Consider the following 14,368-nt stretch of genomic DNA (forward strand, 5'->3'; position numbering starts at 1 on the left):
AGAGCAAGCACGCAATGGAGGGATGACATCAACGTTTGGACTAGTCCGTTAAAGAACTTCCCAGTGCACCAGAGTGTCAGGACAGATGGCAAAAACAACTAAAAGAAACCATCGACCCAAGGGGATAAGGGATGACTAATTTTTTTGATTCCTTTCTATTTGTGTGTGTGTAAAATTTAACAACAACAGCGATCGTCAAAATAAGACACAAAATAAATGGAATGAGTACATTGACAAGAACATTGAAAGAAAAGAAAATATAAGCATTACATTTTTGTTGAAAATAATAACAAGGTTCGACTAAGAAAGAAATCATAAATGTTACACCACTGACAGTGCATAGAAATATTATACTTCGTCGATACGTCATGATGATTAATTTTCTCAATGGGAACCAAACCGCTATGAATCGTACTAAACAAATCAATACCGTTATCCAGCATGAAAAAAATGAAAAAAAAACAAATGGCAAACATAAATAAACGCATCGAAAATCCAATTCAACTTTAGGTAATCGCTGAAAAAAAGGGCAATAACCGTAGTAGAAGTTTAAAGATCAGGGCCATCCCGTCAGAGCCAGCAAGAGCCAACACAAACAAGGTCCCTGGGTTTTTGGCTCTTAGAGTCCATAAAGTGACGATGATCAAAATGTTGCCAGGTACACCGATGGAAGTAAGGACGATGGCGGAGGTGTTTAACATTTCATCAAAGAACCTGTCAGTATTGTGATCTCTGTATAAAGGGAGATGTGATTTATGGTTTCATTGCTTAGAATTTGGCATCATAAATAGAGTTTTTCACAGCTAAATTATTTTAGAATGCAATATATGAAACAATCTTGATGTATGGTAGTATAATCTGAATGGAAGTAGATTCCATTAACTTAAAAAGACTGGTGAAAAGACTTAATAATAACTTAATGATTTAATTACAATTTAATATTTGTTCGTAAAATTTGGTATTATTTATGTATGCACAAGGTAGGTTATATTGATCAAAAATTGTAATTCCTTCTTTATAAAACATATTACAATTAAGGTTATTTATCAACCTGATAAATAAGAAATTAATATATATTATGTACTAATCACTGTATTGATTTTCTTTTATTCTAAGGTAGTATGATGCAAATTTGATTACTAAATTAATTATATAATATTAATTTATACAAAAATATGTAAACTACTCTCTGCAATATAAAATTGATATTTAAGATAGCTTTATATAGCTTATATTTTTTATATAACTGTTCATAAAACAATAACATAAAAAGTAATTGTGTAATCTCATTTGTTTACAATCACTATCTTGATTATTTTAAAGTAAATTAAAACAATTAAAAATATATTGTTAAATAAAAAAACGCAAATTTATTCTGATTACTGCATGAACGCAATGTTCTTTGCACATCTTCATGTTTTTACTTTACTTTATTTAAAGTTGCTGAAAATAATAGGTAAACAAACAAGAAATTAAAAAAAATAACTTCTGTTTAAAAAAATCTTCGAAGCAGCACATCTGATGTTGGTCTTTCTGAGGGATCTAAAAGAAATGTTTGTCCAAGTATTTCTCTTAATGCTTTTGACGTATTATTGGGCAGATCATACACTGGTCCTTTCTTTTCTGCATACCAAAAAACAACACGTGCCTCTGAAAATCCGGGAAATGGTGGTCTTCCTGTAGCCATTTCAACAACTGTACAGCCAACACTCCTTAAAGAAAAAAATATAGGAATAATGTTATTTGTATATACACATATATAATGGTTACTTCGTTGTAAAAAAAGTAAAACTCATCAATTATGTGTTAAGAATAAATTTAATATTTAAATGTTGATAACTATTCTTTAGTCAGTATTTTAATTTCATACATTATTTGAATGTGAATCAACATTTATTTGGGTAATGCAAGCTATAATACTATTTGAATGTTTTAAAGAAAACTTAATAAAAAAAAACTATATTCATAGAAGCACTCAAAATTACGTATTAGTTTACCTTTGTGAAATACATAAATTATGCTGTATATTAATAATCTAGATAAATTAACTGTCTTATACTCACTTAAACTATCATATAAAAATTCAAATAATTACCAAATGTCAGCTTTTATAGTGTAAGTTGCATTGTTTTCATCAATTAAAATAACCTCAGGCGCCATGAAGTTATGTGTGCCTAATTGTGTTCGTGGGGCAGTTGAATTTAGTATTTTTGAAATCCCAAAATCCGCCAGCTTCACTGTGTTTTCATCTTTAAGTAGTATGTTCTGTCCTGAATTGTATAAATTATATATATATATATATATATATATATATATATATATATATATATATATATATATATATATATATATATATATATATATATATATAGGCCTACATGGTGACAGGACAAATTATCTAAGGACAAATTATCTCCCGGACAAAAGATACCCGGACATAATATATCTTGACAAATAATATAATGGACAAACGATCTCAGACAAAATATCTCAGACACAAAATCTCACAAAAAAATTGTAATAGTGTGTAAGCTGATTTTAGTTGTTTTGAACTTTTTTTTTTTTGGATTGTCAAAATGGTTTGTCTACTTTTTGCGCATAATAATTGTGAATAAAATGAATTTGTTAAACTTAACAAAGAATCTAAAGATTTATTTAACTTAGTTTTTATAATAGCATTTGATTTGAAAAAGTAGAAATTAAAACAAACGTACTCCTGTAACCTGAAAGGTATAATATTTAAAAATTCAAACAAATAATTTGTGTGCATTGTCTTTACCTTTAATATCTCTATGGATAATCTGGGGATCAAAATTATGAAGATATGAAACTGCTTCAAGTATTTGCTTGGTATATGGAAAAATTTGGGTTTCATTAAGTTTGCCTTTTTCCTTTACATACCCCGACAAAGAGCCCTGAAATATAATTATTTACACAAAATAGACGTACGGCTAGCAATATATGTTCATCTTTTCTATTGTACTGTATATTAAATTCGGTTAAAAATAAACACATAGGAGCCTAAATATAAATATAAATACATAAGTCATATATATATATATATATATATATATATATATATATATATATATATACATATACATATATATATATGTGTGTGTGTGTGTGTGTGTGTGTTAGAAATAACAAATCTGAGCTGTTGTTGGTTGTATCGATTCCAAAATAAAATGATAAACTTCATTTAATTTAAACAGAAAAGCCCAGTAAGTGTATTGGTGTTTTATTACGAACATGTATAAAAACTTTGTACTCCCACAGTTATTTTTTTTTTTTAAATATTACTTACTAGCGGCATATATTCGAAAAATAAATTCAGTTTACTGTCTTTTATTTCATATCCAAAAAACTGTATAATGCTTTTGTGCTGCAACTTGAGTGTTACAATGACCTCTGTAAAATCTTTTGACTGTACAGATACATAAGTCATTTAGAAACATGCATACAATTGTTTAAAAATAGTGCAATTATTACAAACACAACAACCGATTATAATTAGGTGTGTAGTAATGGCGGTAAGGTAGGAATAGTTCAGGAAAAAAAGAGCAAGGAATAATTATGATTGATGATCATAAATTAGAAACGAAAGTGGGTTTGATCACCCACGATCTTTTTCGTTAATTATGCTTTAACATTAAGGTCTTGGCTGGCACTTCCAGGACAATCGGGCTATCGCTATCACCATCATCATCACCTTTACCATCACCATTACGATCACCATCACCGTCACCATCATCAACACCAACACCATCACCACCACCATCACCTTACCCATACCCATACCCATACCCATACCCATGACTAAAAACTCGTGAAGGCAAATAAATGCCTACACTATCCATTGTCTGTCCTTTGCTTTTATTTATCGTCATGGCAAAAGCAAGTCTCAATGGAAACTGTTTCCTTTTTAACGTGAAGGGAAGGTTGGAGTCACTGGGTGAAAGAATAACTCTTGGTATGAACACTCTCGAACCTTTAAGCGACCCGATCATTATTTCGCAGTCTATGACCTTTGACATTAGCTGCTTGACGACCATTCTTGTGCCATTGCAAAGGCCTCTGGAGGAATCAAGGTTTCTGAGCAACATAACAACCGACCCAACTTTCAAATTAAGTCTATAAGGTGGTATACCTCCAGGTGTTAGACTGTGCAAAACTCCAATGTATAGTTTGCTGCCTCCTCTGCATTTGCACTGTCTTGCTGAAGAGAATCGATACTCTGATAGCATTTTAATTCCGATTGAACTTTTATTAGAATCATTTCATTTAGTTCGATATATTCCTGGTTTTTTGGTGTTAGGATGACCCGGTTAGCAATGCTTTCATCACCTGGTACGATGACCCTAGGAAAGACGGCATCTACAATACACCTGTTTTCGATGCAGACTGGTGGAACTTCAATGATGTCTTCCTCTAATTGCGGCTTTTGTAGTTTTCCATCACCAAGTTTTAAAGCTATTTTGAAAAATTCCGGGTTTGTAACAGATCGTTCTGGTCATTAGCACGCATGTTTTGGTCTAATTTTAAGAACTGAATGTGATTCCAACATTTGCTGTTCTTCATGCATTAGGAAACTATTTCAGTTCTACTGCCATGAGAACAACAGGGAGAATTTGTCGAAAATCGCCTTTGAATAGAAAAACAACACCTCCAAACGGTTTCCTAGGAGGAACGTGTGTGTTTTCAGCTAAAAGCTCTTTAAAAAGTGCGTCAACTGCATCAACTCCATATGCTGGGACCATTGAAGCTTCTTCTCAGATCATCGCTTTGGCCTTTTTAAGCTCGTTCGCCGTATTTGTCCCGTGTCGCACATTACATGTGGATGTTTCATTTATTGTACCAGGCAGCTTAAAACGGCTGTGTGATGTTATGCCTCCCTCAAGTAAAGTTGCTGCTAAGCCCGTAAAGGCACATGGCATTTTTGCTGCATACGTAATGCATGATTGTGTTGTATAGAAACGTTTTACCACTTCCTCCTGGTCCATCAATAAAGAAGAAACGGTTGGGTAAGTCAGGGTTTTCAATGGCTGTCCTGATTATGTCGAAAGCCTTTCTTTGTCTAGAGTTAAGCTTGCAAATGTTTTCTTCAAACAATGTCCCTTTAGTCACTAGATCAAATTTTGTCCCAGGATGAACAGGCTCTGCATTTCTGTCGGCTGGGAGTTCTAGGCAAAAATCTGCCAATGACTTTCTATAAGTCAGAAAGACAGATTCAATACCTTTCAGTGTTAAAAATAAAGCTCGATCTCCAGCAGGAAATTGTCTTTAAAAATCTTCTATCAGTGATTTTGAATGTCTGTCAATAATGCTGCTGCATCTGAAGGCTCACACATGAGAAAAATAAAAGCAAACACTGGCATATGATGGATTGCAGCTTCTGTTAGGCATGCATCCCATTTGGAGTCAACATCGGTCAAACCCCTTGCAATGCATGCTTCCTGTAAGGTTGCAAATGGGGTAGGATTTCTTTCAACCTTTCTGAGGTCAGTGTAAGATGTGGCACCTTTAACATTGAGAAGAAGAATACGGAGAAACCATTTTTTTCTCTATCTGTGGCACTTACTAAATACACTCTTCCAGTTGTTTTTTCGTGTCCCCTAAGACGCGGTTTCCATTTGGATTTTTTGTAATCCCAGGTATAGTTGTATAGTGTTTGGGGATTTCAATATATAAATAATCTCGGGCATTTGGATCTTCCTAATTGAGCTTAAACCAAGCCAGAAGCTTGGACTTTGTGGCTTTCTGTTGCACAGCTTTAGCCTCCTAGCCTGGAATAAAACATATTGATTGTTTGTCCTCAAGGTGGACATTTAACCTTTCCACATGATGAGTTTGGTGGTGCATTTTGTATTCCCTGAGCCTCCAACATGCTTCAGCTGTATATCTCTACATTTAAGTGGGCTTTATATTTTAGAGTCAGTTATGGGTTGTATGGCACCACCCATCTGGTGTCCAATTTGTTTCCACCACTTTCAACAAAATGTTCATTGTCACGGCGTTGATATTGCGGATACCCACTGATATTGCTTTTGGTCTCTGCACAGAAAGCTTTTGGGTATTCTTTGCTGCATTTTCCATTTTCCATGCATGTTGATTTTGGATTTAGCGGACCACATGGGCCGATGTATCATACTGGTTTCCACTATTTCGTGTAGACGTGGGTGTGAAGCTTTATCTGGGATTCCTGCACTCTTTCTTTTTCCCAGGCTTTGTCTTCCGGCACCATAAACATCAGTATGTGCGCGTGTGGTAGACCCCGTTTCTAAAATTCGATAACGTAAAGCAGGGGTCTCCAAACTACGGCCCGCGAGTCGGATGCGGCCCGCAAGGTCCTCTCATCCAGCCCGCGGAGATCTTTTTGTCCACGGAAAAATGTCTGTTACAGGTGGCTGATGAGCTTTGCCCAGAAAAATCAAAACAATTTGAAAATGTAGCGTTGGGTCAAATACCTTTGCCCACCCTTTTGCAGACATTGGTGAAAACATCGTGATTATATATAATAGCGAAAAATGCAAGCAAGTTTCACAAATTTTAAATTGCAATAGATGAATCGCTGGACAGCTGTTTCACCTCTCAACTGCTTGTGTTCATAAGAGGTGTGGATGAAGACATGAACATAACACAAGAGCTGGCTTCCCTACATAACATATATGGCACTGTTACCGGAGAGGATATATTCATTGAATTAAAGAAAACATTTGCTGATTGTAACTTGGACTGGACTAACCTCAGTTACCTGACTGTTGATGGGGAAAAGTAAGTTAGTGGCACAAAGAAAGGATTGATTGGACAAGCGAATGAGAAAAATATTCGACAACCAATGTTCCTGTACTCTATTATTCATCAGCAAGCTTTGTGTGCTAAATATATGGACATTACCAGTGTGCTGAATCCTGAGGTGAAGATGGCGAATTTAATAAGGTCACATGGACTCAACATAGATATAGAAAATAGAATACGTGAAGAATAATTTGAGAGCAAACTTGGAACTCGAGTGTTTCTTTCAGATTTTTCGCTGGGGGGGGGGGGGGCACTTGAAATTTGTATATATTTCTATATAAATTAAATTTTGTTGGGGGGGGGGGGGGGCTTGAAGAAGATATGCCTTGAAGAAACTCTGGCCCCCAAACTGATATTTGATTGTCAATGCGGCCCTCGGGCTGAAAAGTTTGGAGACCCCTGACGTAAAGCATTGCTCTAACACGTCCAAATTTATGGAATTTAGTTAAATCATTCAGCAGCTATTTCAGTTTAATTACGAAAACTCTAGCTACCAAATCAGGCCTATCACATGGCTGCTTGCCTGCTAGTAAATTTTCCTTTATTTCTCTCCATTTGGGGTTGCAGGTTACTGTCACAAACAAATCAGGTTTATCAATTTTTCTTACAATGGCCATAGCATCCTGATAGTTCTGGGTCATAGTTTTGGGACTGCCTTGAAACGTTGAAGGCAGAATGATTTTTTTTTCCTGGAAATCTGGTAACATCATCCTGGTTCTGGTTGTTGACAAATCGGTGAAGCACATCGTATACGGCCCTGAGCATTTCATTTTTTTCAAAAGTCATCAAGTTATTACATTCCCGTGATAACGGGTTTATTTCACACAAAAAGGTTTTGGAGATTCACCATAACTTCAATCATACATCTATTGTTTGCAGGATTAGACATTCTCTCTTTTAAAGCTTGAGCCGATTCCAAAATATACTATTGGAAAAATTTTGGTGATTCGCCTTCACATGGGTATAGTGCAGATGTAGCGTGGTATTTTTGCCCATGGATTCTGTAGCAATACGGACCTGAACGTCTAGTCAATTCTTCATCCACTTGTGCTCCCATCGAGACAAAGGCTATTGCACTATTGTACGATCTGATGTTTTCCATACAATTTTTCCAATTGGGATCCGATCCACTCATACAATTTGAAATGTAAGGGTGCATTTTTATTTTTGGTAATAAATGGTCCCTTTATGGACCATTGCAAAAACACTTTTTCCGAACGACCCCCCCCCCCCTTGATGTTTTGTAAGGTGATAGGAGAACGCCGGAAGTGTCATAAAAAACTCGGCATATCTGGAAAAACTTCGTAAATTTGTAAAAACTGAGAAGACGTGTTTACATATATAATCTTTGTATTTTATGAGAAAAACATATGGTCATTTCAACACGGATTTTAGGGCACTTATATTCTTCACATCTGGCTAATTTTTTTGTATGCTCCGGTGACCTACTTATGTCTAATTTTTTATAGTTTAATTGTATTAATATTAAAATGGCCTTGAGCTATCTCTTGTTAGACTAAAAATTTTCCATCACACTCATGTAATAGTATTCACAACTGAGTTCGTTTTTCTCGTGTTTATCTCCACCCCCAATGGTCCTTCACATTGATGTCAACATCCCATAATTTTAGGTTGATATAAAAAGGATTAATTTTCCACACACGAGAGAGCGCACACGACATCCTGAGAGAAGCCTGGCCCATATTAGTTTCAATTTATATTTAACCCTAGACATTAGATTTCGAATCTACGAAGATATTTTTGTTTCTAGTAATCTTTTATAGTTTCGTATAATTAATCAGTCTAGAACCACCCTAAAAGAATCCGGGTGTTACGTGATATTTACAACTTGTAGAGTTACATAATACTCCTAGGTAAATGGCTAGGTCGAGCTGAACAACAGTCGATTTGACTCAAAGCCGTCGACGAGGGCTAAAAAATTACCGCGAGTGAAATTCTCTTTTTTATAAGATATATATATATATATATACATTGGTGAACAACCCCCCTAATACTTTGTGGGGTCGTAGACTGACACTAGAGGGTAACATAAAATTTCAATCTCGTCGGAAAAACAACCTTTTACTGTCGTTAGATGTGTCCAGCTACTGTATTATCTTATATAAACAATTGTTTGTGAAAAGGTAAACAAACTACGCCATTTGGTTTTTGTACATCGGAGGTAACTTATTACAGCAATATTTTAAAAGTAATTTTTATACTATTTTAAAGAAAAAACAAAAAATTACAAAAATTACAAAGTAAACCATTCAATAAAATAGATATGTCGTTATCATTTATAGCATATATTGTACTGAAATTGTAAAAGTAATCGCGATAATAAATGTATTATATTTTTTAAAATTTTATACATTTAAGGAAGCCTTAGCAGTTCTAATAACCTTGCGAGTAATACGTTTGTAATAACTCCATTTGCATGACATGTAATTACTCAATACTCTTTAAACTTAAGCCTCAACCACTCCACATAATACCTAATCACCAATTAATTAATCATTCAAATTCTCAATTTCTTTATTTTAAATCCTAAGCAAAGCTAGGCAGTATGAATAGTAAATTATAATTTAAAAAGTGCATATTTTTGTATTCCATCTAACGCCAGTGGAAATATATATTTTTTTTATTTACTTACTATATTTTTGTCAGTGAGAAAAACTTCTTTGACTACAAGCTTTGTATCAGATACGAGATCTTCACTGTCCACCATATGGACCATTCCAAACGCGCCTTGTCCAATACACGTGTGACTTTTCTTCCAGTTTTTTGGCACATACGGTGATAGATATTTATCTGTAAGTAGTAAAAAAAAAAGTATGTGTATGCTTATGACACATGATTAAATTTAACGAGTAAGCCCTATAAATGTATAATTTTTTTGGGTTGTCTTTTATTAGTGTGGTTTCTCATCATAATTTAATTGATATATTCAAATTCGATAAAATGATATTGCGTATACACGAATCTACAATGAAATTTTTTATTTCACTTACCTAAACTTGAAGTCAAACACAGAGAAGACTTATTTACGTGCCATAATATACAAGAAATAATAGTTTGAGATTTAAAAGCATATTGTGATTTTCGTGTTTCAAGTATTTCAATTAGTGATACATTTCTTTTTAATATAAGTGGATCGTCATCCGCTATTTTTTGTAGAAGACGAAGAGCGTTTTCTACATATATATGATTGTTATTGTTAATAATTTTGATACAGGCAAGCATCAATGCAGTACATCCTGTTTCTGTAATAGAATTCAGATTACACCCTCTTTCAATTAACAGTTGCACAGTTTTTACATTTTCATTTTTGGAGGCTAGCATCAATGCATTATGTCCTTTTCTTGTAACAATATTTACATCACATCCGCTTCGAATCAACGTCTCTATTGCCTCTTTAAAACCATGCTGTGAGGCTAGCATTAATGCAGTATATCCGTTTTCGTTAACATTGTTAACAGCACATCCGCTTCGAATTAACGTCGAAATTGATTTTTTATCACCTCTCACAGTGGCTAGCATCAATGCAGTAAATCCTGTGTTGTCAGCAGCATTTAGATTACATTTCCTTTCAATTAACAGCTCAATTGTTTTTTCATATCCAAGCTCAATGGCTACCATTAGTGTAGTCCGTCCGTCTTTGCCAACAATATTCACATCACATCCATTTCGAATTAACGTCTCCATCGCTTTTTCATGCTTATTTTCTGAGGCTTGCATCAATGCCGTAGATCCATCTGCTGTAACCTTATTAACATCACATCCACTTCTAATTAACATCTCAATCACCTTTGCATGCCCTTCCTTTGAGGCTCGCATCAGTGCATTATGTCCTTCTCTGTTAACAATATTCACATCACATCCGCTTCGAATTAACTTCTCAATTGTTTTTTCATCACCACTTTCAATTGCTAGCATCAATGCAGTATATCCTATGTTGCCACCAACATCTAGATTACACCCTCTATCAATTAACAGCCCAATTGCTATTTCATATCCACGCCAAGAGGCATACATTAGTGGAGACCATCCGTTTTTGTCAACAATATTCACATCACATCCGCTTCGAATTAACGTTTCCGTCGCTTTTTCGTGACGATTCTCTAAGGCTAGCATCAATGCAGTAGATCCATGTGCTGCAACCTGATTAACATCACTTCCGCTTCTAACTAACATCTCTATTGCCTTCTCATGCCCATTCTCTGAGGCTAGCATCAATGCAGTATATCCATTTGATGTAACCTTATTAACATCACATCCACTTCTAATTAACATCTCAATCACTTTTGTATGCCCCTTCTCTGAGGCTAGCATCAATGCAGTAGATCCATCTGCTTTTACTTTATTAACATCACATCCGCTTCTAATTAACCTCTCAATCACCTTTTCATATCCATTCTCTGAGGCTAGCATCAATGCAGTATGTCCTGTGTAGTCACCAGCATCTAGATTACACCCTCTTTGAATCAAGAGCTCAAATGCTATTTCATAGTTACACATAATGGCTACCATTAGTGGAGTACCACTGTTTTTGGCAACGATGTTCACATCACATCCGCTTCGAATTAACTTTTCCATCGCTTCTGGATTATTCTGCGAGGCTAGCGTTAATGCAGTAGATCCATCTGCTGCAACCTTATTAACATCACTTCCACTCCTAATTAACATCTCAATCACCTTTCCATGCCCTTTGTTTGAGGCTAGCATCAATGCATTATGACCTTTTCTGTTAACCATATTCACATCACATCCGCTTCGAATTAACATCTCAATCACCTTTTCATGCCCTTTTTTTGAGGCTAGCATCAATGCAGTATATCCTTTGTTGTCACCAGCATTAAGATTACATCCTCTTTCAATTAACAGCTTAATTGTTATTTCATATCCATGTCTAGAGGCAAACAATAGTGGATTGCATCCGTCTTCGCTAACAATATTCACATTACATCCGCTTCGAATTAACGTCTCTATCGCTTTTTCGTGACAATTCTTTGAGGCTAGCATCAATGCAGTATATCCATATGATGTAATCTTATTAACATCACATCCGCTTCTAATTAACACCTCAATCACCTTATCATGACCTTTCTTTGAGGCTAGCATCAATGCAGTATATCCATCTGCTGCAACCTTATTAACATCACATCCGCTTCTAATTAACACCTCAATCACCTTATCATGACCTTTCTTTGAGGCTAGCATCAATGCAGAGTATCCATCTGCTGCAACCTTATTAACATCACATCCGCTTCTAATTAACATCTCAATCACCTTTTCATGTCCATACTCTGATGCTAGCATCAATGCAGTATTTCCACAATAGTCCCTAGCATTTAGATTACGCCCCCTTTCAATTAACAGCTCAATTGCTCTTTCATATCCATGCAGAGAGGCAGATATTAGTGAATTCGATAAGAATGTGTCAAAAATATCCACATCACATCCACTTTTAATTAACATCTCCATCGCTTTTTCTTGCTTATACTCTAAGGCTATCGAGAATGCAGTATATCTATTTTTTGCAACCTTATTAACATCACATCCGCTTCTAATTAACACCTCAATCACCTTATCATGCTTCTCTTTTGTGGCTAGCATCAATGCAGTATAACCTGTGTTGTCACAAGCATTTAGATTACATCCTCTTTCAATTAACAGCTTAATTGCTAATTCAAATTCATACGAAGAGGCATACATTAGTGGAGTCCGTCCGTCTTTGTCAACAACATTCACATCACTTCCGCTTTGAATTAACGTCTCCATCACTTTTTCATGACCATGCCTAGAGGCTATCATCAATGCAGTAGATCCAAGTGCTGTAACCTTATTAACAACACATCCGCTTCTAATTAACATCTCAATCACCTTTTCATGCCCCTTCTCTGAGGCTAGCATCAATGCAGTATATCCTGTGTTGTCACAAGCATTTAGATTACATCCTCTTTCAATTAACAGCTTAATTGCTATTTCATCTCCATGTCTAGAGGCATACAATAGTGTCGACCATCCGTCTTTGTCAACAATATTCACATCACAGCCGCTTCGAATTAACGTTTCCGTCGCTTTTTCGTGACCATTCTCTGAGGCTAGCATCAATGCAGTAGATCCATCTGCTTTTACCTTATTTGCATCACACCCGCCTTGAATTAGCAGTTTTATAATTTGATCATGTCCATTGCTAGCGGCAAGCATTAATGCAGTCCACCCGTCTTTATGAACACTATTAACCTTACAGCCGCTTTGAACTAACATTTGTACAGCTGCATCATGTCCATTACTCGCAGCAAGCATTAATGCCGTCAATGTATTCATGTTAACAGCATTAAGATCACAACCACTCTGAATTAACAGTTCTAGTGCATTGACATGTCCCGTTTTAGCGGCAAGCATTAATGCCGTCCATCCAGCTTTTCCAATAATACTAACATCACATCCGCTTTCAGTTAACATTTCTATTGCTTTACTATATTCCATTCTAAAGGGCAATTATTAATTCTGATACATTAGCTTCAACATCTTTTAGAAGAGCAATGTTGTTTATTACGTAGAGTATAACTGCACGAAGAAGCTAGTCCAAATAAGAGAGCACAAACTGCAAACTGATCATCTTTGCTTGCCGTTGTTCGGAATCATTTATTTTGTTTTTTTTAAATTAAAATGCAGCCGTTGTCGCAGATGGTACTCTCTGTTTCTCTCTCTCTCTCTCTCTCTCTCTCTCTCTCTCTCTCTCTCACTCTATCTCATACTGTGATTCCATGCTCAAGCTTTAGCCCTTAAGTGAAGTGAGGCAGATTAATACATGGATAATTAAGAATCGAGCATTTTTAGTGCATCTTAGCAGTCACTACTCTCGCAGTTTTAGTCAGACTTTTGCTTTGGTTTGTGGGAGATCACTATGTGGACATTATGGTCTCGAGCCAGCACTTCTTTTATTCTAGGTAAAACATTTTAAAAGGATATATAATAAATGTATACGAGTAAAAAATGTTAAGCGCTAGATTACATTATTATTAAGAAATTGATGTAGTAAAAATGGAACTCCAACAATTGGTGAAATGAAAAAAAATCACAATGATTTACGTATGGGAATCATAGTCTATCACATAATATAGGAAGGACATCCTATCTCACTAAGTAAAATGTCATATTAAACATGTAGCCTATGCATACGTTTAGTTATAACAATCTCAAACGTAAAAAAACCCATTAATTTTAAATAGTTCTATCACTATTTAGTGTAACTTTATTAAAAGTAGTTTTAATCATAACAGATACTAGAAATTAAAAAAAAACAACAATACATACAATTAAGTGACATCGAGATTACACTCTAGAAATATATTTTATCTAACACTAAATATGTGAACTAGATGTTTTATAAATTTGTATGTAACAATCAAATACATTTTTTGTTGTTTTCGTATTGTCAATATCGATATTTCAAAGCTGATTATTGCAAAGCTTGATATCTAATACCAAAGTCACTATTGCGACACGGTGGCTCGGCTCATGTATAAACTTGAACACACTTGAAGGGGTGCCACCGCTAAAA

At 35.1% G+C, this 14,368-nt stretch overlaps 1 protein-coding gene across 3 annotated transcripts; it reads right to left on the reverse strand.

Annotated features, from left to right (window-relative positions):
• Positions 1-541: 541 nt before the first annotated feature.
• LOC131937872 (serine/threonine-protein phosphatase 6 regulatory ankyrin repeat subunit A-like) lies at positions 542-14,144 on the reverse strand. 3 transcript variants are annotated; one of them, XM_059295564.1, is made up of 6 exons: positions 9,810-14,144; positions 9,452-9,609; positions 3,308-3,427; positions 2,780-2,915; positions 2,096-2,270; positions 542-1,712 (listed from the first exon to the last, which is right to left on the reverse strand). In XM_059295564.1, exons 1-6 carry the CDS (start codon positions 13,288-13,290, stop codon positions 1,493-1,495), a joined length of 4,290 nt encoding a protein of 1,429 aa, XP_059151547.1. In that variant the 5' UTR covers positions 13,291-14,144; the 3' UTR covers positions 542-1,492. The 3 variants fall into 3 exon arrangements, with proteins under 3 accessions (XP_059151547.1, XP_059151548.1, XP_059151550.1); XM_059295565.1 differs by lacking the exon at positions 3,308-3,427; XM_059295567.1 differs by lacking the exon at positions 2,096-2,270.
• Positions 14,145-14,368: the final 224 nt, after the last annotated feature.

Source organism: Physella acuta, unplaced genomic scaffold (genome assembly GCF_028476545.2).
Source record: "Physella acuta isolate Inbredline_101_S28 unplaced genomic scaffold, ASM2847654v3 ptg000224l, whole genome shotgun sequence".
Classification (NCBI taxonomy): domain Eukaryota; kingdom Metazoa; phylum Mollusca; class Gastropoda; family Physidae; genus Physella; species Physella acuta.

What these genes read in the sequence shown, in the direction of transcription:
- LOC131937872 (XM_059295564.1), bottom strand. Translation starts at nt 13,290, where the DNA reads ATGGAATATAGTAAAGCAATAGAAATGTTAACTGAAAGCGGATGTGAT. An exon ending in TTTTCGAATATATGCCGCTA is followed by an intron (nt 2,916 to 3,307) that starts GTAAGTAATATT and finishes ATTATATTTCAG; the next exon opens with GGCTCTTTGTCGGGGTATGT. An exon ending in TATCCATAGAGATATTAAAG is followed by an intron (nt 2,271 to 2,779) that starts GTAAAGACAATG and finishes TATACAATTCAG; the next exon opens with GACAGAACATACTACTTAAA.